At 42.7% G+C, this 25,561-nt stretch overlaps 1 protein-coding gene across 1 annotated transcript in view; it reads left to right on the top strand.

Annotated features, from left to right (window-relative positions):
• Positions 1–25,561, top strand: part of UST (uronyl 2-sulfotransferase) — a 271,733-nt gene that overhangs the window by 133,505 nt on the left and 112,667 nt on the right. The window contains exon 3 of the mRNA XM_036248541.1: positions 23,745–23,900. Coding sequence (XP_036104434.1) covers positions 23,745–23,900 — 156 coding nt within the window. The remainder of the gene's footprint in view (positions 1–23,744; positions 23,901–25,561) is intronic.

A 25,561-nucleotide genomic window follows, 5' to 3' on the forward strand; every position in this document is an offset into this window, starting at 1 on the left:
CAGGGTCTCCTCACCCATACATTGAGGGTGACCATAGCCGCCACCTCACAGGGCTGGTGTGAGGTGTGAGGTTGGCTCTGTGGGTGCACAGCACAGTCCTGCCACATGCCACCCACTCAGTGAATGCCCTGAGGCCTCGCACCCACCCCCAGAAGAACCTCGGAGGCTCCTCCCACAGCCTCCGACTCCACACATCATGGCTGGACTCTCCTGACAAAGCTTTATCTCCCATATTGAAGGGAGAGCAATACCGAGTCCTTCAATAGATGCAGACACTGTTTCACTTTTAGGGGTTTTCTGCTGTATACTGATCTTCAGGGGACGCATCAGTACTGTGATCCTCTTGTCCCAGAGCTCTTACACTCTGAGAGATCTCACTGGTCTGGCCCCAGCTTCTCCCCTCCGGTCTGCTCTCCACCATGTCCATGTGGGCTCCCCAGGCCCAGCTGCGCTCGGGCACCCCTGATTCAACTTCTGCTGACTCCCCTCAGGATGCAGACCCAGGAGCACCTAGGGCCTGGGCCACCCCCAAACTCAGCCCCCTCCCCCACCCCTGTGGGAGGTTTACTGTCTGTTTGAAGTTTTAAAAATAGCACACTGTGATTTCTTGCATGCTCTTTTTGAAAAGTAAGACTGAGGACCTTTAAGAGGGGGTGATTGGAGAACTCGTGTGTTTCTCAAATCTTCGTCTGCTCCTTGGCTGTATTCCTATCGTGTGTGTCCGGTGGTCGAGCAGTGGCCGGCGATCCCATGCAGGGCTTGTGTTACACACCACTTTCGGTGTGTGTAAGCTTTCCTCATTAGGCACTGCTGGCGCCGAAAATACACCGTGACACCTAATTAGATGCAATTACTTGCAGAAGTCTTAGAAGCGTTTTCTTGATCCTACACAAGATGAGTCTGTTAATTATTTTGATCAAGGAAGGTTTAAATAACTTCAATTAATGGCCAGTTGCTGGTGGCAGCCATCGGGCAGAGTGAGGAACCCCTCTTCCCCGAGGGGAACTAGAGCTGTGCAGACAGAGCCACTGCCCCTGGGGGCGTGCAGTCTGTGGGCGAGCACTAAATACATGTGACTAAGGGCTTGGGTCACTTAGAGCCCGACTGCACCGGTGAGCGTGGCTTTACTACAGGGGGTGAACAGGAAACCCCCCAAGAGCTGGAGAAGACGTGGGCGTTTGGGTCCAGCACAAACCGCAGCCTGCTTCTCATAGTGCGTTCACAGTTGTGAGGTTGAACAGGGTGTTGCGGGTCTGTTGAGGAAAGGTAGTCAACTCTGGCAGTATGTCTAGGTGGGAACCCCACCCGCAAAGCTTCTCCCTCTCCAGGGGCCCTCAGTGCCTGGCACTGTACCATGAACAGGACACTGAGTTAGAGTGAGGCATTGCTCTCTCTCTGGTCCTCTTTTGGAGCACACTCGCCCCTGGGAGGGGGTATCCCACTGAGCCTTCCGCACTCCGGAGTGGACTGCTGGACCAGAGCTTTCTGGGCAGGAGGGACCTGAGCATCTCCGTGGGCAGGCGAAGTGCAGAGGGGACAAGGGATGTCCAACATTCAGATCAGACATAGAGCATCACCCCCAGGGTCTGGAACCTTGAGATGCAGAAGAGAAATACACACAATGTGTTCTTTTAATTGAGATATAATTTATACGCCATGCAACCCTTCCTTTTAGAGTGTACAATTCAGTGGTTTTTGCTGTAATCACTAAGTTTGCAACCATCACCACTATACAATTTCAGAACATTTTCATCGCCCCAAAAAGCTCTATATTCATTGACAGTCTGTCTCCCCACTCCCCCTACTGCAGCCTCCAGAAGCCACAATCCTACTTTCTGTTTCTATGGCGTTGCCTATTCTGGACATTTTATATCAATGGACTCATACAATATGTGGCCTCTTGTATCTGGCTTCTTTTACTTAGCATATGTTTGCAAGGTCTATTCAGGTTGTAGCATGTATCAGTATTTCATTTCTTTATACAGCAGAATTCTATTCCAGTGTATTACATGGATATACCACATTTTAAAAATGAAATCTATGTAATGGACATTTGGGTTGTTTCTACTTTTTTTGGGGGGGGGATACATGCCCCTAGCAGACACCGAACCCGGGACTCCCTGGTCCGCAGGCTGATGCCCCAACCACTGAGCCAAACCAGCCAGGGCAGGTTGTTTCTACTTTTCAACTATTATGACTTACGCTGCTATGAACATTCATGTACAAGATGTTGTGGGGAGTATCTTGGGTATATACCTAGGAGTGGAATTTCAGGGTCATATAGTAACTCTATGTTTAACTTTGTGAGGAACAATCAAGCTGTTTTCCAAAGTGACTGCTCCATTTTACATTCCACCAATAGCGTGTGAGGGCGCCAGTTTCTTCACATCTTTGCCAACACTTGTTATTGTCCATCTTATTCATCTAGCCACCCTAGTGGGTATGAAGTGGTATCTCACATGTGCTTAATCCAATGTTTTTAAATTATTATTTAAAGTGTTAGCATGTTCTGTATTTCAGGGTTCTAGGCAAAACCTTAGTATTCCTTCCTAGCTAATTGCTATTTACGTTTTAAGAATGATCGTCTTTGGTTCAGAAATAGGCACCCTCCCAAACCCTCACCAACACAGCCTCATACGTGCGTGACTTGATGAGTAAGTGGCACCTCTGTGCAAACAGAAAGACACCTCTTTCCCCTTCCTTAAGGGGGATGCAGCTCCTCACCCAGGCTCGCGGCTCGGCCTGTGGGGCACACCTCTTCTGCGTGAGTCTTCGTCCAGGACACAACCTAGACAACTGTACCTGGCCTGCACTTGGCCACTTTGAGGTTGGATAGACATGGATTCCAATCTCAGCTGAAATTTGGGGCTGTGACTTTGGACGAGTGATTTAATGCCCCAAGTCCTGTTTCCTTGTTCGTAGACAACAGCAATAATAATAGAACCCTCTTACAGGTATTTTGATGATTAAACAAAATGAACTTTATAAAGTAGCTGTTCCAGGACCTGGCAAATCAGAGTGCTTATTACACAGTAGTTAATTTTATGTCTAGTCTTTAGGGACTCAGCACAGGGATTATTTCCTCTAGAAGATGGGTCAACAGACTGGCCAGGGGCCAAATCAACCTGACATCACATCTTCCACAGGGTGAGAATGAGTTTTACATATTTATAGGCGGCGACACAAAGAACATGTGACACAGTAAATATGCCCTCTGTGGCCTAAAGTATGTCCCCGAAGAGTTCCTATCTGGACCTTTACAGTAAAAGCTTTCCACCTCCTGCAGAAACCCTCTCTGCCAGCCCCTGTTCCCCCTCTCTGTCCACCCCACCCCACACCTGCTCATGGCCCCTCTCGCCTTTGCACCCAGAATCCCCTGTGAGACTACCAGCACCTTCTTCACCCCGATTCCCTTGGCACACACTAGGGGGGCAGTCAGTGTCAACTCGGGATGGAAAGGCACCTGAAGGGAGGGCTAGGAAGAACAGTTTTCCCAGCTTCACAATTGTGCTTGAGTCTTGGTATGAGAAGAAACTGGCCCTTGTCTCTTTGGCTGTCCTCCCAGGAATTGCAATTCATCCAAGCAACACCTTTGGCCCCAACTTTATCCCAAAGATGAGGGAAATCATCCAGTGTGTTAGTTGCAGAGCCCTTCTGAATTTGCCCTTGGCTAGCAGGCGGGGGCGGAATTCCCAGGAACACATTTATTTCTCGGTGATTCACAGCCCCACTCGGGAAAGGGGGCTTGGCCTGTGGGTAACGGACCCAGATCCAACAATCCTTTGGCCACTGCCAGAAATATGTGACTGTGGCCTTCTTTCAGCGAGGCTGTGAGTAGTGCCGTTGGTTAGAGCATCTCCCAATATGCCAGGGTTGTGGGTTTGATCCCACAGGGCACATACAAGAATCAACCAATGAATACATAAATAAGTAGAACAACAAATTTGTGTATCTCTCTCTAAAACCAATTTTAAAAAATTTTAAAGAAATGTTTTAAAAAAAAGGTCTATGAACATATGCCCCCTTGGATGGAGCTGGACCGAAAGAGAGCAATACAAGTGCTTTGAGCGTCTATATAAGAGAAGCAGCCATGGACCTGCCTGCTTGATTCTATTACTTTGGGCATTAAACAAAAATCCTTGCCCTGACCGTTGTGGCTCAGTGGTTAGAGTGTCAGCTCACATAACAAAGGGTCATGGGTTTGATTCCTGGTCAAGGGCATGAACTTGCATTACAGATTTGATGTCTGGCCCTGGTCAGGGTCATGGGGGAGGCAGCCAATTGATGTGTCTCTCACACATCAATGTTTCTCTCTCTCACCCTCCGCCCCCTCCCTTCCTAAAAATCAAAAATATCCTCCCTTCCTAAAAATGGAAAAATATCCTCCGGTAAGGCTTAACAACAAAAAAATTCTCAAATCTCAATTTTTCTTATATTTATGCGTATGTTGAATTCCTCATGCAGACACGGATGCACTCATTTACCCCCAAGCTTCTGCTGCAATTTTATGGAATTAGTCATGCAAACTATGTTGGAATGACATGCCTTCATTTTTTTTTTTTTTTTTTTTGGTTTCTTACGTACTAAACATGATTTTTAAAATGTATTTTGTGAACTTGAGCTCCGCGTGTGTGAGAGAGAAAGAGAGATTGATTTGTGCTCTGACGACGTGTCCCCTGAAGGAAGGCCTGCAGCGTCTGTGATGAGAAGACGTTGACGTGAGCAGGACAGCGCATGCTGAGGGAGCAGATGTTCAAGGTGCCGCTGGGGATCCAGGTTGAGCTGTCTGCAACTCTTGGGAAAAAACAGCCACTTTCTTTTTTTCAATAGATAAAAATTTTTTAAAAAGGAAAATGACAAACTCAAATGAAGGATTAGCAAGCTCACAATGATTTGTTAACTTTTTACCAAAAAAGAAAAGAAAGCATTACAGTTTATAATAGGTTTTCTCCAACATGTCTGTTGTTTGCAAACACACTGACCAGTGGAGGGAATGTGGGAAGATGTCCAAGTCCCGATTCTAGATCATTCATGTCAAAACGTATCAAGTATTACTCCTCTGAAGCTTCAAAGGAGTTGTTTATAAATTCCTGAAAAACGAAATTGCATTTCCAGCCTTGGATGTGAGTGGTTCTCTGGGTAGCTCACTTCCCATGACGGATTGGAGAGCAGAGTTTGGCCTTGAGAACAACTTACATTATAGGGCAAAAGATGTGTATTGACCACATAATCTACCAGGTTCAAGGTATGCCGACTGTAGACCAAGTGTGCTTACAGTGAAGTTAGAGAGTTGGGGGTGGGGGCATGTAGGCTGAAGGACTCTTTAGATGTTATGCCTGAGCAAATTAGTGTGCTATATGGGTTTTTTTGTTGTTGTTGTTTTTCAGTAAACCTTACTCCTCTTCAGGAGAGAGATTTACCATAACAGAGCAGATTAAAATCACTGCAGTGGGTTACTTGGCTGCTGGTACAGACGGATGTTTATAGCAAATGTGTCTCCTTGGCCAGCTCCCTTTGACTTCCAACCATATGTATTTTATAAACTACCCAGAAAAGAGAGCATCCTATTAAATGAGGACTTTTAAAGTTAGAGCACTTGAAGAAAGAAAGCAGGAGAACTTTATGAGAACGTTGACAGCGACATATTGTAACCATAGATCTAGAATTTTTATGCTACCGGTTCTGCTATCACCCTGCCATGTCCTGCAGGGTCGAAGGAGTGGTGTGAGACCTGGAGCTTGAAAATCATCAGAAATTTAAAAAGGGAAAGATCTGTATCCGTGAGACATGCATTTGGCAGAAAGCAACAGAAAACCTGAGAGCAGTGGCCCTAACAGAGGTAGAGGCTTATTTCATGCCATAAGCAGTCCAAGTTCAACATAATGACACAGCACTGTCGTTGGAATTCTCTCTCTTTTCTTCTGTTATCATCCCTTTAGCTTTTGGGTGTTAGCATGTAGGATGAAGAGCATGCTTATTTCCTCATGGTCACAACACGGCTGCTGACTTCTCGCCACCTGAGTCCCACGAAGGAGGAAGGAATCCAACATCCAGGCCAAGGATTGAAAAAGGATGACAGATAAGTCTGTCCGTTATTAGAAGATTTCTCAAAAGGCCAATTCAGCAATATCTATTTATATCTCATTTGTTTGTTAAATGAATGGCCAGAATTTGATCGTTCGGTCACCTCCAGCTTCATATGAATCTAAGAAGGTGACAATTTTTAGCTGGACATATTGTTACCTACAATAAAACCATGATTCTATTAGAATAAAAGAAAGAATATATATTAGGTAGGCAACAAGCAGACTCTTCCCAAAGATGGTCATCGTTTCAAAATATTTTATGTAGTTGGTAATAGGTTTGAAGAAACTGGTTTTTCACATTAAAGGCGAGGAGACTACAGAGTCTAAGAAAAAAGCAACCATCAGTACAAAAACAGGGTATATTACATTTCAAACAAAATATTCACTGAAGATATTAATGCCGGAACACAATAATAATTGATCAATTTATCAATAGTTATTGCATTCTTGTTATGGACTGGGCTAGGTCCTATTTGGGGGGAAGAGAGAAAAGAAGGAGAACAAGTAGAAGGAGGAGGAGAAGGAGGAGAACAACAATGACAACAAAGAAGGATGATGAGGAGAAGGGGAGGGGGGGGAAGAAACAGCATAGCAGTATGATGAGGTCTCAGCCTTCCCAAACACTTGTAAGTTAGCGTGTGGATTAGGTTGTCATTATTGGTCACAAGACCAATTAAAGAATTATAGAAATCTTCACGTGCTTCGCTAAAGGAGGAGTTAATGTAGACTCTATGTGGATTTCAGTTCAGAGATGAGGAGCATCAGGGTGGCCCAGAAGAATCAGAGAGGGCTTCGTGGAAGAAGTTGACTTTAAAACAGGTTGGTTGGTTTTTTACCAGTTTCTCAGACTGCTAGTCAGGTTTCCAAGGTGTAAGCCATAAAAGCCCAAATGCGATTACTTAAACAAACACAAAATTGTGTGTGCGTGTCGGTGTATGTGCATGTGCATACACATGAGTGAGGCTGTCTTTCTGGGGAGGGATAATATATTGACCACATAACGAAAGCATCTCAATCAGGCATGGCTGGATCCAGGGACTCCATCTGTACCATCAGCCTAGGACTATCCTCATCTCCCAGTTCTTGGGCAGCCAAGCTCTCAGGTAAATGCTCTCTTTTGATGGTTAAATGCCCACCTGCAGGCCCAGGCCTGCACCCTAGTCAGAAATTTTGACTTCCAATAGGCCTACAAAATCCCAAGATGGAGTCTCTCCGGTCACTAGATTCAGGGAATGCATGTGCTGGTAGGTCCTGGCCATTCAAACCCTGCCCTGCCCAGGCGTTGAGGGCAGCCCTCCACACTCGAATGCATGGAGCGGCGGTGGTGGGCCTGCCCTGAGGGGATCCTGCCACCAGGGGAGGGGCTGCTACAGCGATCCTGTCGGGCTTGCGGCTGGCTTGCCATGAGGTTGTAGACATGGTCACAAGCAAAGGAAGATAAATCACAAGCTGATCTTTTAACAAGCAGCGAAATAATGAGAATATATTGTTGGTGGATATATTTAGTACTTGGCTCATTCTTCAAACAATTTGAGGCCATTTATAGAAAATGTAAAAGAAAATGATAAAATATCAAGGCCGTGCAGAATATAAATTGTGATAGAAACTGCAGTCTAGAGAGACCATATCTCCAAAATATTGCTGTTGTTGAATGACCTTCCACTGTAGCTGAATCTCCCGGTAGCCAACAGGAAAATGGGTCCATACATGGTTATGCGATTCTCCTTGTCCACAAAGTAGAAACATGCTGGTTTTTCAGATAATGTGGTGGGTTAGAGAGCATGTGTTTTGTCCTGCATACCAGCTCTGCAATCGACCTTGGACAAATCATTGAATTTTTCTGATTCTTCATTTTAGCATCTTTTATAATATAAGACTCAACCTCACAGGGTATTGGATTGTTTTACAAATTAAGTGAGATAATTACATGTAAGTTTCCAAGAATTAAGAGCCCTGAGAAGAGAAAAAAAATGACAAAGTTAGGAGACAGTGTGGTCAATGACATTCGTATCACCAACACAGAACTGAACTGGGTGATGCTGTGTCTTGCAGTATCCCTTGATGACCACCAAGAACACGATGACACACTGTCACTTAGTCAAAGCAGCTCTTGATAGTACAAGAAATCATGCCCCAATAGATAGCTTTTTGATGGCCCAACTTGGTCCAAAACTAAAAAAAAAAAAAAATCCAGAGTATACAGAGAAGTTATGGATACGGTATCCTTCTAATTATCTTTTTCACATATCACCTTCTCCAGCCACCCTTGAATAAATTGAGCAACTTTCTGTTCAAAGATACAGTCAGGGTGGGGGCCTGGAGTGGAGGTATTGGTGGAAGATGAGCCCTTGTAGTTCAGTGGTGGAGGTTGGACCTCGGGCCTGAGACGGGCCCAGGAGGACAGTCATCCTGTTGGCAAGGACTGGACTCGACTCACTGCCCCAGGACAACTCCAGTCCCAGAACCAGCAGTGGGTGCTTAAAACCAGTGGCTCTTCCCCTCGTTTCAAACTCCAGTTCCCTTTCTTTTACCACCTTGAACTGTCTCAACACAAAGTCTCCTATTTAGGAAAACTTATTCAGGTCCAACTCTTGGCTATTATGGATAAACAAATTTTACATGCGAGGGGGGTTCTTTAGCTATAAAGACAGTTGTTACCCTGTAAATGGTCTTTTCTTCTTCTCGTTCTCCATGTAGTAAGATCTTGAGGGATGTCAAATATTCATCAATTTAAAAAATATTTGGGGCAATAACTTAGAGGTTTTTTTATTTAGCAGTGCTTGATAGCCTGGATGTAATAATAGCTCCCTGTAGAAAACAGAAAACAGGGTGCTTCATCTATCTTGGTGGAAACTTCCGAAAAATCTGTTCACCAGGGAACACATGAAAACAAATAATCAGCCTGTACATACTGTGGGAACAGACTCTCCATGATCAGATCCATGCTGATCTGAGTGAATTGGATCTATATTTTATGCCACACTTATTCAAAATTAATTCATTTATGAAAAAGTTGTACTTGTGAAAAGCCTCCAGCACGTAGGCAGTATGACATTTCTTCATCTGAGAGCAATTTAAATATCTTATTACCATCTCTAGCTAAAAATACCATATGAATTCCAGATTCTTGTGTGGAGTTAATCTTCCAGCTCAAGTTCACCTTGTTGCTAATCCTCCATCTCATTTCAATGCAGGGAGGGGGGAATGATGGTATTTTATGTCCCCTTCTCCAGCTATCAGCAAATCTGTGCTGGAGAGGGGGAGCTGTGGGGTTATATTGGAACACAGCCAGCGAGTAGACCCTTGTTATTGTTTAGAAATGTTTTCTGTGTCTGCCCTCTTCCTCCCTTTTCTGCAGCTGAAATGGGGTTTTCACGAAAGGGTGTTGAATTAAGAACAATAGGGCCTTTGAATAGCAGACCCTATTGGTTGCTCACCCCATATCCATTTCCCCAATCTCCTCCTCTTTAGCAGAAATCTGACTTTGGTTAAATTTTACCCCATGGGGAAGGTAACCCCATCCCCAGCTCCAGGGTGAATCCTGAGTAATTTAAGCATATAATAGTTGTGTCATTTTCTTTGCTAATGGTTAGTTGAGATGTGGACTGGTAGTTTAGATCTGGCCAAGGAAACATGAGGGAACGTTTTCTCAGATCATAAAGCAAGGTGAGGTGTTCAGATCTTAAAGGAAGCATCCAAGAAAGTCTCTTCTTTTTCTAAATGTTGTTATTCTGCATGTGATGGCTGGAGCTGCTGCAGCCATCATGCAACATGAGGAAAGCTAGTCTGAGGACAATGCTGACATACTAGGATTGCAGAGCATGAAGGAACAAAAATATAGAATGGTCCTGAATCTCCATACTAAGAACTTCAGTTTTGAATGAGAATGTATTTCCTATTATTTATTTATTTGTAAGAGAATACAGTTTTCTTATTGTTTGAATTGGGTTGGCTTTTCTGATACCCAGAGACAAAGGCATCCTTTTTGATATATGGAGGTATGACTCAAAGCCATGTTTATGCCAATTGTTCTTAGCTGCTGCAGCTCCTAAGTTTTCCTGCCCTGTCTTTTAAGCCCAGTGGGCATGAGGACAACACTGGAGGTAATGAATTTTGCATGGTGTGTTTTCCTTGCATGTCACACATGCAACACACACATATTCATGAATGTAAAACATGGCAAGAAGCCAACTCTGCAGAGCCAAATAAAGCATGGAGGGCTAGAAAGTTCCTTATTGATTCAAACCAACAAGAATTAGAAAGGTGTACTTTGGCAAAGGGAGAATGGCTAAACTGAGGCTATACAACTTCAACAGATACCAAGCCGTGCTCTCTCTGTGAAACTTCCCTGAGTCCCCCAGACCGTTACCCCTTCTCCCTGTTCTTGAACCACTGTGTTCATATCTCTTCTGGGGCACTGGCCACTGAGTATCAGGACATGCAGTGCCAACCTTTGATTCCCTTGTTGACTTGGGAGTTCATACAGGAGACATGTCATAGCCTTTGTCATAGTCACCCATTTGACAACTATTTATTGAGTCTCTACTATGTGCCAGTATCTACTGTGAGCTGGGTACTGAAGATACAATAGTGAGGAGATGCTGATGTGCTCCTACAAGCATGGAATTTAGTCTACTCAGAGATAATCGTATCATCACAATAATCGATTAATTTATTGCTGATAACCAAATGATGGCCCTTAGTAAGAGCTCAGTAATTATCCATTGAATTCAGTCACAGAACTCTAGTATTCCACACAGCCTGCTATCCTCCCAGAGGCTCGCCTGGATTTATTCTGTGGGGAAAGGTCCCTGGAGCGAGCGAGGTCCCGCCAAAGTGCAAGCTCTTTCCAAGCCCCTCCTGCAGTGTTCTTACGAATGTCTCCCTGGCCGGTCGCATGGTCCAGGTGGGAGGGGGTTACACTCTGCAGGGATGTGGAAGGTGGAATTGGCTGGGGCTTCCTACTGTACCGATCTGCCACACTATTTTAAAGTGCGGCTCAGCCAGGTAGCCCCGTCAGTTGGAGCATCATCCCACACACCAAAAGGTTGCAGGTTCAATTTCCAGTCAGGGCATATACCTAGGTTTTGGGTTCAATCCCCAGTCAGTGCATATGTGGGAAACAACAGATTGATGTTTCTCTCACACATTGATGTCCCCCCCCCTTTCTCTCTAAAATTAATAAAAACATCCTTGGGTGATTATTAAAAAATGATAATAGCCCTGGCCAGTTTGGCTCAGCGGTTAGAGTATTGGCCCGTGGACCAGAGAGACGCGGGTTCGGTTCCTGCTAAGGGCACGTACCTCAGTTGCAGTTTGTCCCTGGCCCCGGTTGGGGTTGTGTGGGTGGCAACCAGTTGATGTGTTTCTCTCCCATCGATGTTTCTCTCTCTCTCTTCATCCCTCTCTCCCTCCCACTCTATCTGAAGATAAATGCAAAAATGTCCTTGGGTGAGGATAAAAAAATTTTTAAAAAGATAATAAAATAAAATAAAGTGTGGGTTATGTATAAAAGCCTTAAACTCAGCCAAGGAGTTTAAGCAGTGTCGTTTAAATCCAAGTATAAGTATCTTGCTACAAATTCACACTCAAACTAAAATTTTTTCAGACATTTTAAATGGAAAGATTATATGGTTCACAGTGAACAGTGGATCTAAACCTTTGGTCTTAAAGTCTTGACACTGTGCTTTGGTGAGAGAGACGAGTATAGGCAACCAAGCATGGCTGTCCTCCGGACTTGGTACTATTTTCAATGGGGGCAGCCTTCTCTTGTGAAGTTTCTAATGAGAATAACAGACTCTTCCCTCTTCCTTAAAATCCAGAGGAGACCGTTCCGTATCTGCTCTGAACAATGAAACTTACCATCAGTAACCTACACTGCTCCTTCATTGCATTATAACAAATTACTTTTTAAATTGGGCTCAGAGAACAAATTCCTAGCTAAAAATAAAAAAACAGGGACAATATAAAGAAGTAAACCTTAACTTAAGCAGACTCTTAAATCTCGAAAGTGTGTATGAAGTGTCTATGCATGTTTTATTTGGAGATGTGTGTGATTAAGAGAAAATGTGTTACAGATCTGAATGAAGACTAAGTGTGTGGGTCTGGTGGGAAGATGATCTACCCAGAGTTCTCTACATAATTCCATAATCTGGTTCAAAACTTAATGTAGAAAGTTAACTGAATTAACACTAAAAATGGAACAACTGCAGTTCCTGAACTAATTTGAGGATCATGCGTTCTCTGTTCTAACTGGGAAATCTGGGACTCAACGTTCTCAGAGTTTTGTTTAACAACTACTTTTGGATCACTGAATACATAGCATATAAAAAAGTCTTGGAAATGTCTGGAATTGGTCTAGATTCCCCACAGTATTATGTGCAGTACCTTTGAGTTCAACAGAACATACAAGGCACATATATATACTTACACATGAAGATAATGGTGACACTGGAGTACCAGACGCATATTGGGTTTCCCCATTTCATGTTGATTACAACAGCGATAGAGAAGGTGTACAGGGCTCTTGGCAGAGTGGACAGAGGTTCTGTGCACAATGCGGTAGTGCTATCATTTATGTGTAGAAGTATGTCCAAGTCCTGTGTAAACACTGAAATATTCCTTCAGTGTGATTCAGCCTCTGAAGCCTTTGTACCCTCCCCATTCTGCTCGTGTTGCATAGAGGTGGCACGTGGGCGTCATTTCTCCTTTCTGTCAAACATATGAGTATTCCATGGACTCAGTTTTCTAGTCACTAACTGAGGTTTGAATTTCAGAAACCGTAACGTACTGTGGACTTCTTGTCTGTGGTTTGTATACTGACCAGAGAAGGAAGCATAAAGAATGTTGCAGAATTAAAAGCAAATCTGCCTATTCTCAACATATTTCTTCCCATACGTTCATTTGAAGTTTGAAAGTGTTCATCTTCGTGTCGATGAAATTGATGGCGTTCCCCAAGGTCACCTGAAATTTGAGTTTTTAATCCAACTGGAAGTCACATTTATCAGAAGAATACATTAAAGTTCAACTATGATCATTTAATCATCACATCCAAAAATTATTTCTGGCTTCTTGTGAAAATTGCTTTTTTGTACGAGGGTTCTGTTTCAGCACGCAGGGCATACATTCCTGGGGACAGCGCGGTGGTGCCGTACACGGAGATACAGACATTAGTTAGAGCAGAATGGAATGAATATTTAGAGCTGAGGAATGCTATTCAGATAATTCACTGAACATCTGTCATTACTGTGTAACCTTGTCTTAACATCATGTCATGTGAACAGGAAGGAGTCTTGAAATCAACCGAGTCGGTACCCCCAATTTACACTGGAAACTTGGGCCCAGAGAAGTTGCTCAGGGTTACTATTCAATGTCCCTCAACTACTCTGGCCAAGAGGAAAGCCAGAATCACATGACTTTCAAGTCCAGGGAACATTCTCCACTTCCCCATACTTTCTCTTAGGCGATATAACAAATAAGAGTGTTTCAAAATATGAATGTACGAAAAAATTGATGGACTTTCCTTAGAGTTCTAGGAGACAACCAAAAGATAAGTGATTAATATGACAGCAAAACCAAATGATAAATATGGCATCATTGATTCTAAAACAGTGTTTAATCGTATTCTCATGCCAGCAGTCTATGTATGTAAGCAGCAGATAGTTATTAATTATCCACTACGCACATGCCAGCTAGACCCGGTCTGTTGCAGGAATACAGCAGATGGCTTTGTAGAGGCTGTAGCGCTATATCTGTCTTTCGGTAGGTAGCACCAGACAGGGACCTGTTTCAAGCAGGAACAGGAGAGAAGAAGAAGCATATGGTTCAGGTCTGGCAAAGCTTCTGGGAGAAACTGGTTATGAATAATTAGGGTTGTCATTTGAGGAATGAAAATGAGGGAAACTAGAGTTCTTGAGCGGGTCTACATTTCCTCCTCTAGAAGAGAGGACATGAGCCCAGGGGTCAAGAGACTCAATGGTGATTGGAAAACCAAGATGAAGCTGTCAGAAGACCAAGGATGGCTCGCTGGACCCTTCCTGGAAGGTGCTGCAGGAGGGCTGAGGCCTGTGCAGCCTCTGGTGCCTGCTGGTGGTCTTGTTAAAGCAGAGAGTGCGAAGTGATTCTAACTGTGGGAAGAGGAGAAGCCCGAGACGAGCACACAGGTAGATTTATTACGCAATAAGCCCAGACAAGAGCGGGGTGTGTGCAGACGTCACCAAGGTGCCAACCAGAAACACGCACACCACGGAGCTGGAGTCCGTGTTGTGAGCACAAATACTTTTCTTATGAATGTATTTGACAAGGAAAATGTTAAAATCTGTTTTTTTCAATCCTAACCCAAGGATATTTTTCCATTTATCTTCAGATAGAGTGGGAGAGAGGGAAAGAGAGAGAAAGACAGAGAGAAACATCAATGTGAGAGAGACGCATCGACTGGTTGCCTCCCACATGACCCCGACCAGAGCCAGGGACTGAACTACAACCAAGGTATGTGACCTTGACCAGAATCAAACCAGCAAATCTTTGGTCCACAGGTCAATGCTGTAACCACTGAGCAAACCAGCCAGGGTTCTAGTTTTAATTCTTAAGGCATTTCCAAGTTATATCTTGATAACAATGTAGATTAAAATTGCTCATATAATAGCCTCAGAAGAGAGCTTTATTTATTGGGTTACAACCAACCCTTTCCTTTTACGGACGAAGAAACTGAGGCCCAAAGGTGTGATGCGCCACCGTGTCCTAGGAAACTTTACCGGAAGGATTCGCTGAGGGCACGTAACTGCTCAGAGTCACTTGGACAGCGATGAGCAGTCCTCTCTCTGAACTCCAGCCTCACCAAGGCCAGGGAGTGACTCTTTCTCACCCCCTACCTCTCAATGTACAGGTGCTGTAATTTCATGAAGTACAATTTTATTTATCAGAGAAAATAATTTCATCTCAGCATGGCATGTTATTACTACTAAGGTCTAATGCTTGGACAATGTTACTTTAAATTTCAGCGAATCTAATCAATTAACCAGCACACCTGCTCCCTTGTCATTCTTCATGAGCAGGCACTGACTATGGTGTGAGCGTATTTGTCAGGTTAATCATGGCTTTTAACAATGGATGAGAGGCCATCAGCATTCCAAGGAGGCCCAAGGAAGACATGACAGGGCCTTTTGGCCACAGTCCCCTCCAGTGTCGCAGGCAACCGTCTCCTGACCTTACTTCCTCAAAAGGCTGCGTGCACCGCTCAGCGGTTGACATGGAAGGCCAGGCGCCAGCCACAGCGGAGGCCTCTTGAAACAGACCCAGTGGTCTCAGGTCCCCTGGGGAGCTCTTTAGAGCTGGACTCCTTACATACATCCTAGACGCTCTGTCTCAGTTCGTCTCAGAGTGGGACCCAGAAGTCTTGACTTTCTAAAGTTCATAGGTAATTCGAATGTATAGCCATTTGGGAACCACAGCTTATAACGTACTATGTTAAGTATCATTTTGCAAAGACTTAAAAGCAGGATTGATGTTAATTCTTCCGAAAGGACCAGTCCCCGGAGAGTCCTTTAATCATAGATTATGAAAATCTTGATCCAGACCAATTTTGCTTTTTACCTAGAAAGTCTTTTTCTCCTCTCTACTTCAAACTGGGATGAGCTATTGCAATTGTGGATGACATCTGGTGGTAGTTACTGTTGTGCTTAGGATTTTGGAAAGACTTCTGTTTATTTGGCATGCTCCCCACAAGCCTGTCAGGCCCTGGGGATTTGTGGCATGTGCAGAACTTACAAGGCAGGCGACATAAAAATATATAATTCATAGAGTGAGATATTTTGGAGCTCCCTTCACTTCTACAAATCAGCCATAAAATAGAAACCACTGACATAACATTCCTACAACCATAGTTGTCAAGAATGAAGGTTCATCTGGGGAGGGGGTGAGGTTGAGGGCTTTTGGTGTGTACTTCTTTAGAGAACACCCAAAGAACGAGTGAGTATTCAAAATGTGTGTGCAAATGATAATAGGAGCGTTTAAGTTGGGGTGTACTCTTTTGCTTGACGCTTGGCAAGTATCTACTGAAGAAAATGGAGATTTTGAGGTTGATCTTAAGAGGTCTATAAAAGTCCTATCATGATAACAGTCATTATCATCGGAGGGTATTGTCTTGTCTTGATACACATTTCAAGTGCAATTAAGATTTCATGCATATTTCACTGTGACTGCTGCTTCCTATGTGTTCCTTTCCCAGTGGAAGTGATTCACGGTGTCTGAGGCAGCTGTGACCGTCTGCAATAGATCAGGAGAAGGAATGATGGGGAAACTACATCCTCTTGCTCTTCTTCTCCCATTAGCTGCCCTGACACGCTGGGCTTCCACTAGCTTCTAGTGCATCCCCGGGAAGAAGAGAGAGGCTGGCTATTCAACTCCTGCGATTTCCGTCTGAGCATCCCAAGGACCTGCTTAATGGATGAGTAATGGCCAGTGGTGCTGGCCAATAGCTGACTGTTGAAAAATAACACTTACTAAGATTGGGTACATTCAAGACGCAAGAGTAGGAAATAGTATCTCTGTCACAGAAGTCAAATTAAACATCTTTTTCATCCTTGGATGTTACAGTATATTATATAGCGTGTCCTCTTAGGGGTCAGGAGAACGGGGACCTGAGCTTTGGTTGTTACATTCCACGTTTCAGCTTGGCGACCTTGAAATTGCCAGATGTAGATTATGTGCCTAAAAATAGTCCTGACATATACCTGCGAGAGTACTTGAGAGGATGAAAAGACTATTTAAGGGGAAGCTGTAGCCAAGTCAAACACAGATTAGGCTGGGGTAGGTGATACAGGGTGGTGGTGTGGGGGAGGTGAGGGGATTGGAATAGATGGGTTATTCTAAATTGCTTCTAGACTTCAAACTCTGTTGTTCCACAAATCTATGGAAAGAATGGCTCACGCAGAGGAGTCACGTTGGTGCTATCGGTGATGCTTAAATGATTTGATCATTTGAACTGGAAAAACGTACAGCTAGAGTGAAAGCAATTACATTGTTTGATTCAGTATTGTTGACAAGGATTAAAAGGGTTTACATGGCACAGAGCCTAGGACAGGGTGAGGGTCACCCCTCCATAAAAATCAGTCCCCTTTTCTACCATCATGCCAGAAAGTACACTTTCAATTAAAGATGACAATGATTTTTAAAGCAGACCTTCAGGAGAAAATCTATATCAAAAGCAATATTGAATCAACTTGTCACTGTTGTTAATTTTAATACTTTATCCAACATCAACACGTTGATTTTGCCTGCCTAAATTTGCCAGTTTCTGGGCCATTCCACAGGATTCTTTTTTTTTTTTTTATTCTCACCCGAGGATATTTTTCCATTTTTTGTACAGATAGAGTGGGAGGGAGAGAGAGAAAGGGACAGAGAGAGAGAAACATCAATGTGAAGGGACACATCGAGTGGCTGCCACCCGCACGACCAACCAGGGCCGGGGACAAACTGCAACCGAAGTACGTGCCCTTAGCGGGAACCGAACCCGGGTCTCTCTGGACCGCAGGCCGACGCTCTAACCGCTGAGCCAAACTGGCCAGGGCTCCACAGGATTCTTTTTAAAAAATGACTAAAATCTTCACCCTAAATTTGGGAGGGGTTTATGTTTGTGACAGCACATGTTGACTCCCGAAGTTCTGTGTTCATACTCTGCTGTGTGTTCGTGTTTAAAGAAATGGGAAAATCAGCGCCACAGGGGAGACACTAAGCTCTCCCTTCTTTTTACATATTATTGTACATAGAGCTGCAGAAATGATGCAATAAATTTTGTTTTTATATGTTCTTTTTAAATAACAAATATTTATAACCAGTATTTGGGAGTTTTCCATAAGACTGATGAAAGAAATGAAGTAAACATATTTTTAAAATCTAACCAATAACCCAAAGTCAAATAACATCTTTGGCTATTTAAAAAAGGGAGCAGATCGATACTAAGCCTGCTACTATATGGATTACCTTCAGGAGAAATTAAGTGTTTTCACCCATGGTTTCTAAGTAAATGCCTCAATTCTTTATTTAAATCGTCTAAGATATACCTGCACTTTCAGAGTAAAGTAATTCCTGTGTGGTCACCCACATCTTCTAGGTCATCAATTCATTGATAATGAATTCTCCCTTGCTGTTCTGTGCTGTGCTAGAAGACAAGGAAAAATGCATTCACCCCAGTTCTCGAGCAGTTTATTTCTCCAAAGAAATTAAAATTTGTGTTTACGTTGGCACTGTCACAACCATAGTCCATACCCCAGCCTGGTTACTATGGAAATCTAACTTACAAACACTATTAATATCAATGCATTACTCATAAAGCCCAGTTCTACTTCCCTGGGTCATAACCTCACAACTAAAAACTAAATGATTTATCTGAATATCTGAACCTCTAAAGTCACTGACAGAGAACAGACTTTTTTAGGTATTCACTGATTGAACCATAAGTAAAATGACTTATTATAATGACTATCTTTTTACTTTGATTACTTTTATTAGCATTTGATCAAAAAGGTCAGCTGTTCTTGAAGATTCTCCTGGTCTCACATTTTAGCAGAATCATTGTGCTAATTAGTGTTAAATAGTCTATTAAATCCCTCAAGCCACCAAGAACCAATTAAATGTCTGTTGAGGCTCTATATATACAAGGTGTGTTCTAGGTACTGTGAGGACACCTGATAGAAGGTACTGATTGGCCCCAAAGAAACAAGATTTTACTCTTTTTAAAAAAACATACTGGAAGAATTATATCAAAATGGTATGTGACTCGTTGCTAAGTGATGTAGACACTGTTTTGCTCCAATGACAATTAGCCTTTAAGCTCCAAATTTATGAAATGATAGTCTGCCTATAAAATATTTCAGGAAAATAAGTAAACCTATAATTATAGGATGAAATTTCAAATTACATACCGTAGGCAAGTTTGGTATATGTTTATGTTTATATCGTATTATATTCTTTTTCTTTGGGCCTTTTTGTGGCCTTCTGTTATTAATATGTGCTGAACGAGGGAAACTTTGGGATATCATTTGTCAGTTGTTGCTCAAGGCAAGCATTCAAAGTGGAAATACTATCTTAATTGGGGATATAAATATTTAATCAGATGTTTTTCATAATGGCTTCTTAGTCTATCAAGATCATTATAACTGAACAATAGAAAATAAAAAGAAATAAAAGGTATCCATTTTGGAATGGAAGAAGTAAAACTTTCTCTGTTTGCAGATGTCATGATCATATATATAGAAAACCCTAAAAAAAATCCAGACATCCCAAAAAACTATGAGAGCTAATAATTGAGTTCAGCAAGATTGAAGGATACCAGTTCGATATAGAAAAAAATCAATTGTATTTCTATTAATGACATATCAACCCCAAATAAAATTAAGGAGAGTATTTCATTTATAATAGCATCAAAAATAATAAAAGGAATGTAAGACTTGTACACTGAAAACTGCAAAAAATCAATGAAACAAATTAAAGAACTAAATAAGTGGAAAGATATCCTCTGTCATGGATTAATATTATTAAGATGGCAATAGTCCATCTACAGATTCAACACTATGCCTATCAAAATCTCAATTGCCTTTTTTGCAGAAATTGACCAGCTGATCCTAAAATTCATATGGAAATGCAAGGGATCCACAATAGGAAAGCAATCTTGAAAAAGAAGAACAAAGTTAGAGGGACTCATTCTTCCTGACTTCAAAACTTATAACAAAGCAATAGCAATCAAAACTATGGTACTGGCATAAGGATCAATGGAATAGAATTGAAAGTCCAGAAATAAACCTATACATTTGTGGTTAGTGGGTTTCCATTTCACAGTTAAATGGAGAAAGAATAGTCTTTTCAATAAATGGTGCTGGGACAAATGAATATTCACATGTTCACACCATACACAAAATTAACTCAAAATGAATCAAAGACCTAAATGTTAGCACTAAAACTATAAAACTCTTAGAAAACATAAGTGTATATCTTTGTGACCTTAAGTTAGGCAGTATTTCCTTGGATATGACATTAAAAGCACAAGCAACCAAAAGACTCCAAATTGGACTTCATCAAAATTAAAAACTTTTGTGCTTCAATGGACACCACCAAGAAAGTGAAAAGACAACTCATAGAATGAGAGAATATATTTGTAGATCATATATTTGCAAATCTAGACTAAATATAGAACCCTTAAAACTCCACAACAAAAGGACAAATAGCCCATTTTTTAAATGGGCAAAGGATTTGAATCGACATTCCTCTAAAATAAATATACAAATGGCCAATATACAAATGTGCACATGAAATATGCACAACATCAGTAGTCATCAGGGAAATGCAATAGACCCACGGTGCGATACCACTTGACACCCATTAGGATGGCTAAAATTAAAAAACAAACCAGGCAATGGCAAGCAGTGCAGATGTGGAGAAGCTAGAAGTCTCATCTGTTGCTCGGGGAAAAATAAAATGGTGCAGCTCTATTATAAAGAGTTCAAAAAATTAAACATAGAGTGATCGTATGATCCAGAAATTTCACTCCTAGGATATACTCAAGGTGAATCAAAAACATATGTCCACATGAAAAACATGAACACAAATGTTTGTAGCATCATTATTCCTAGTAGCCAAAAAGTGGAAACAATTCAAATGCCCATGGAGTGATGAATATGTAAGCAAAACATGGTCTGTTCATACAATGTAATGTTATTCAGCCGTATGCAGGAATGAAGTATTTACTGATTCATACCACAGCACTGATGAACCTTGAAAACATTGTGCTCAGTGAAAGAAGCCAGACACAAAAGGCCACATATTTTATGATCCCATTTCTATGAGACGTTCAGAATGACATAGGCAAAAACCATACAGAAAGTAGATAAATAGTTTCAAGGGGCCAAAGTAGTGAAGGGAATGAAAGTGACAGCTAATGGGTACAGAGTTTCTTTCAAAGTGATGAAGTGTTCTGGAGTTAGACCGTGGTGATGGTTCACAACTTTGGGACTATACGAAACTGTCCACTTGATTTATTTATTTATTTTTGAAATGCCAGTTTCAATTTATTAGTTCACAGACACATTTATCAGATCCACTGTCAGTCACTTGTGATATTAATTCAATCATGATAAGTAGCAACCAGTTACCTACACAAAAACAGCATCTGAGAAAAGCAACTTGCTAGTAATTTAAGGTGGAAATCCTTTACCTTACTTGATTGCAAAAGTGTAGTTTTGTGTTTTTTTAATTCTTCACCCGAGAATATTTTTCTTTTTATCTTCAGATAGAGTGGAAGGGAGGGAGAGAGGGGAGAGAGAGAGAGAAACATCAACATGAGAGGGACACATCGCCTGGTTGCCTTCACACAGCCAGGGCTGGGGATGAACCGCAGCTGAGGTTTGTGCTCTTGACTGGAATCGAATACACGACTCATTGGTCCGTGGGCCAACGTTCTAACCACTGAGAAACCCTGTCAGGGTGACAAAAGTATAGGTTTTTAAATAATGGAAATCACACAGACATGAAAAATGTGAAAACTATGTGTTAACAGACATGATAGGAGAAGGCAAGAGATCCAGAACATTCAAGAGTGAGAAGGTTTTATTCATTCCATTCATTCACGTATTCATTTCACTTACTGAGCACCTCTGCTAGGAGCTGGGAATGCAAAGATAAAAATAAGGCAGATCCTGCCTTGAAGGAAGCTAGCTCTGTAAAAATATAGCAAGGAAGCCAGTATCTGTGGAATAATCCCATGCATACTACAGAGGCATATGGACAGGATGCCTTGGGAGCAGAGAGGAGGGCCACCAGCTCATTCTGGAGTGAGCTGGGTTCTAGGGACAGGTGGAGGTTAACTAGGCAGAGCGGGGAAAGCAACGAAGGCACAGAGCGCAGTGTGAGTAGAGACAAGAAATGCCAAGTAGTTTGTTGTCACTGAGCCTCTGCCCTTGGTAGGGAGTGAAAACGGGGCGGTAGGAGGTACCAGCTCTTGGGAGCCTTGCATACAATCCTGCGGTCAGAATTTTATTTTGCAGGTGTTGAGGTAGATAATAAAGATTTTTCAAATGTGTCTTTTTTTTATCCTTACCCAAGGACATTTTTGCATTTATCTTCAGATAGAGCAGGAGGGAGAGGGGGAGGAAGAGAGAGAGAGAAAAATCGATGTGAGAGAGACACATCAAGTGGCTGCCACCCACACAACCCCAACTGGGGTGGGGACAAACCGCAACCAAGGTACGTGCCCTTAGCAGGAACGAACCTGGGACTCTCCGGTCCGCAGGCCGACGCTCTAACCGCTGAGCCAAACCAGCCAGGGCCAAATGTGTATTTTTTTAAATGTGTTTTTATTAAATGTTAGAGAGACAGAAACATCTATTGGCTGCCTCCTACACACCCCTACTGGGGATCGAGCCCACAACCCCGGCATGTGCCCTGACAGAATATAAAACTGGTGACCTCTTGGTGGGTGGGTCAATGCTCAACCAGAGCTACACTGGCTGGGCCAAACGTGTATTTTTAATAACAGCTATATTGAAATATTATTTATATACCATAAAATTCACCCTTTTAAAGTATACCATTCAATATTTTTTAGGATATTCACAATTGTGCATCTATTACCTCTAATTTTAGAACATTTTATTACCCCCCAAAGAAAATCCCATATCCATCAGCAGTCACTTCACCATTCCGCCTTCTCCTCAGCCCTGGCAACCACTAATCTTCTGTCTCCGTTAAACTGTCCACTTTAAAAGCTCAGTGGATTGAGTGTCAACCCATGGACTGAGAGGTCCCAGTTCAATTCCTGGTCAGGGCACATGCCCGGGTTGGGGGCTTGATCCCCAGTAGGGGGTGTGCAGGCAGCCAATCAATGGGTGAATTTTATTGCATGTAAATTATGTGTCACCTTTTTAAAGTACTATGTTTTTCCTTAAGCACTCTTTACAGTAAGTTCTAATAAAGCATTGTGCAAGTGTTTCTATCCAGCAGGAGGGTTCGAGGTAGCTTGGAACAGAGAGGGTGGGGAAGGAGAGGCGCCCCCGGGGTGAGCTGTGGGAGGAACTTGGGAAGTTCACGTACAAATCAGAGGTGGAGGCTTCCGAGGTCTAGGGTGTGGAAACAGCCTCCGGAAAATCAGCCTGAACCACAGCAGGTGCACAGGAGGTGAGCAGCCTCAGCCTGCTGTCCGGTGGCTCCTTCCCACGCCCTGGCTGCTGTCATTTTAAGTTAGAACACCTCGGAACTTTTTCTTGTCAATCGACAAGGACACTAGGCTGGGAATGGCGGGGGGGAGGGGAGGTCAGTGGGGAGAAAAAAGGGGGGCATCTGTAATACTTTCAACGATTAAAAAAAAGATTATTATCATTAAAGCACATATTTATATATTTTGTTCTTAAGGGAAAAAAACAAGTACCATGGTCAGCCTTACAGGTGGCATGAGATGTTGCCTGTTTTTGGTATTCGTGTAGATAAGGTGGTGAGTCCAGCTTCTTCCGAGCTCCACTGTGAAGGTGAATGCGAATCCACTGCTTTGGTTCTCTCGCTGAATTCACGCGGACCCTTCTCATTTAGGCCGACCAAACTGGCTGTTCTGACGTTGAAGGAAGAACCCTGAGGGTTTAACCCCAAAGTCTCACATCTGCTCTCGCTCTTTCCCAGGTGCTGCCCTTCCCGAGCCAGGTGGTGTACAACAGAGTGGGCAAGTGTGGCAGTCGCACTGTGGTCTTGCTTCTGAGGATCTTGTCGGAGAAGCATGGATTTAATCTGGTCACGTCAGACATTCACAACAAAACCAGGCTTACTAAAAATGAACAAGTAAGTTGTCTTTGGCCCTGGGTAAACTGTACTTTGCTTCAATTCATTTGTGTAATTAGTGGGTGCCTTATAGGACACCCTTCAAACCCTCGACACAAGCATACCAGAGTTGCAATTTCGTACTGTATTTTGGCCAGAGCGTGGAAGGAAGTTGCAGTCCAGTGTTCTGGGGGAAGTCTTGAAGCCGGGAAGTTTCCGAGAAGGGATACTTTTGTTAGACCGAAGGGCAGTGTGTACTTGTCATTGTCTAGTTAGCTAAAAGTAGCAATGCATAAATCTCAGTTACACCACTGAGCTATAATTAGTGCCGACATCCTGACAGCAAAAGTAAGAAACTTCTATTTTAATATTTCTTCTGTGCTTGTTCACAAGTATCCTAGGAATCTAACCGGACAGAGGCATATGCTTCCTGTTACGATCAGCTCAGGGGATCTTGAGCTTCCAAAGCGGCATTTGGTATATCCAGTGGGAGCAAAAGAATTATCCCATTTTCCAGGGACAGTTCTACCATAATGGGGCTGAGCCGTATAAGTGGACATACTGGCAGTGGGGTCTGGACTCTGTCCAGATGCTGTGCAGACAGACTCTACTTAATAAGTGTGTACAAAAGTAGGGTCAACAGTCACCACTGGGGCACTTTGCTGATTTAGCAGAGTTAGGCCTTGTGCTCTCAAGATCATGTTACAGGGTCACAAAGTTGGTCCTGTGCCCTTAGATACTTAGGATGGATGAGTAGCCACTAACATAATTCAGGGTTTTCTAGAGAACAGAACCGGTAGGATGAAGATACCTGTTGGTTGATCAGTGATCTGCCCTCTGCAGGGTGGAGACCCAGGAAAGCCAGCGGTGTAGTTGAGTTCGAAGACCTGAGAACAGGGAGGCCGATGCTGTGAATCCCAGTTGAAGTAATAGGAGATATCACAGTTGAAACAGTGAGGCAGGGGGAAGGGGGCCACTCCCTCCGTTCTCCACATGTTGTTCTATTGAGGCCTTTCAGAGATTGTGTGATGCCCACCTACATGGGGAGAATAATCTACTTTACTGAGCCCATTGATTCAGATGCTAATCTCATTCAGAAACATCCTCACAGACACATCCAGAAATATTGTTTAATCTGAGTGCCCCTTGGTCAGCCACGTTGACACATAACATTAATCATCACACCATCCAATGAGTATGTAAATTTGGGGAATAAACAAGGCACATGGTTTACTATCAGGTTGACACCATAGTTATGGAAATTTCCACCCATGTCCACTTCTTTCTGTTGTAATCCTTACCTTTGAGGCATTTCAAAACCTCACAGACAAAGGGGATTTATAATGACCTTTATTGCTCTTTTATCATGGGGGATAGTGGGACTGTTTTTTAGACAGTAACATAGCCAAAAGTGCTTTTTATAATCCAGTATATTTAGTGCCTTCCTCGGTATAAAGATCAATTTGCCTATTCTTTTGAAAACTTCCACTGAAGAATCTCTGAGTATCAAGTCCAAAGGGTCATTAGCAATCAACAATAACTATCTTGAGATTATCCCTTGTAAGTTCTGTAGTAGGCTCTCAATAGGAAAATTATATTTGGTGACATTTAAGGATATCACATTTTATGAATAACTTTAATAGGGGTAGGTTCTCAGATTCCCTTGCCTGACTGAAGAGCTA

This window comes from Molossus molossus, unplaced genomic scaffold, assembly GCF_014108415.1.
Source record: "Molossus molossus isolate mMolMol1 unplaced genomic scaffold, mMolMol1.p scaffold_m16_p_8, whole genome shotgun sequence".
Taxonomy (NCBI): domain Eukaryota; kingdom Metazoa; phylum Chordata; class Mammalia; order Chiroptera; family Molossidae; genus Molossus; species Molossus molossus.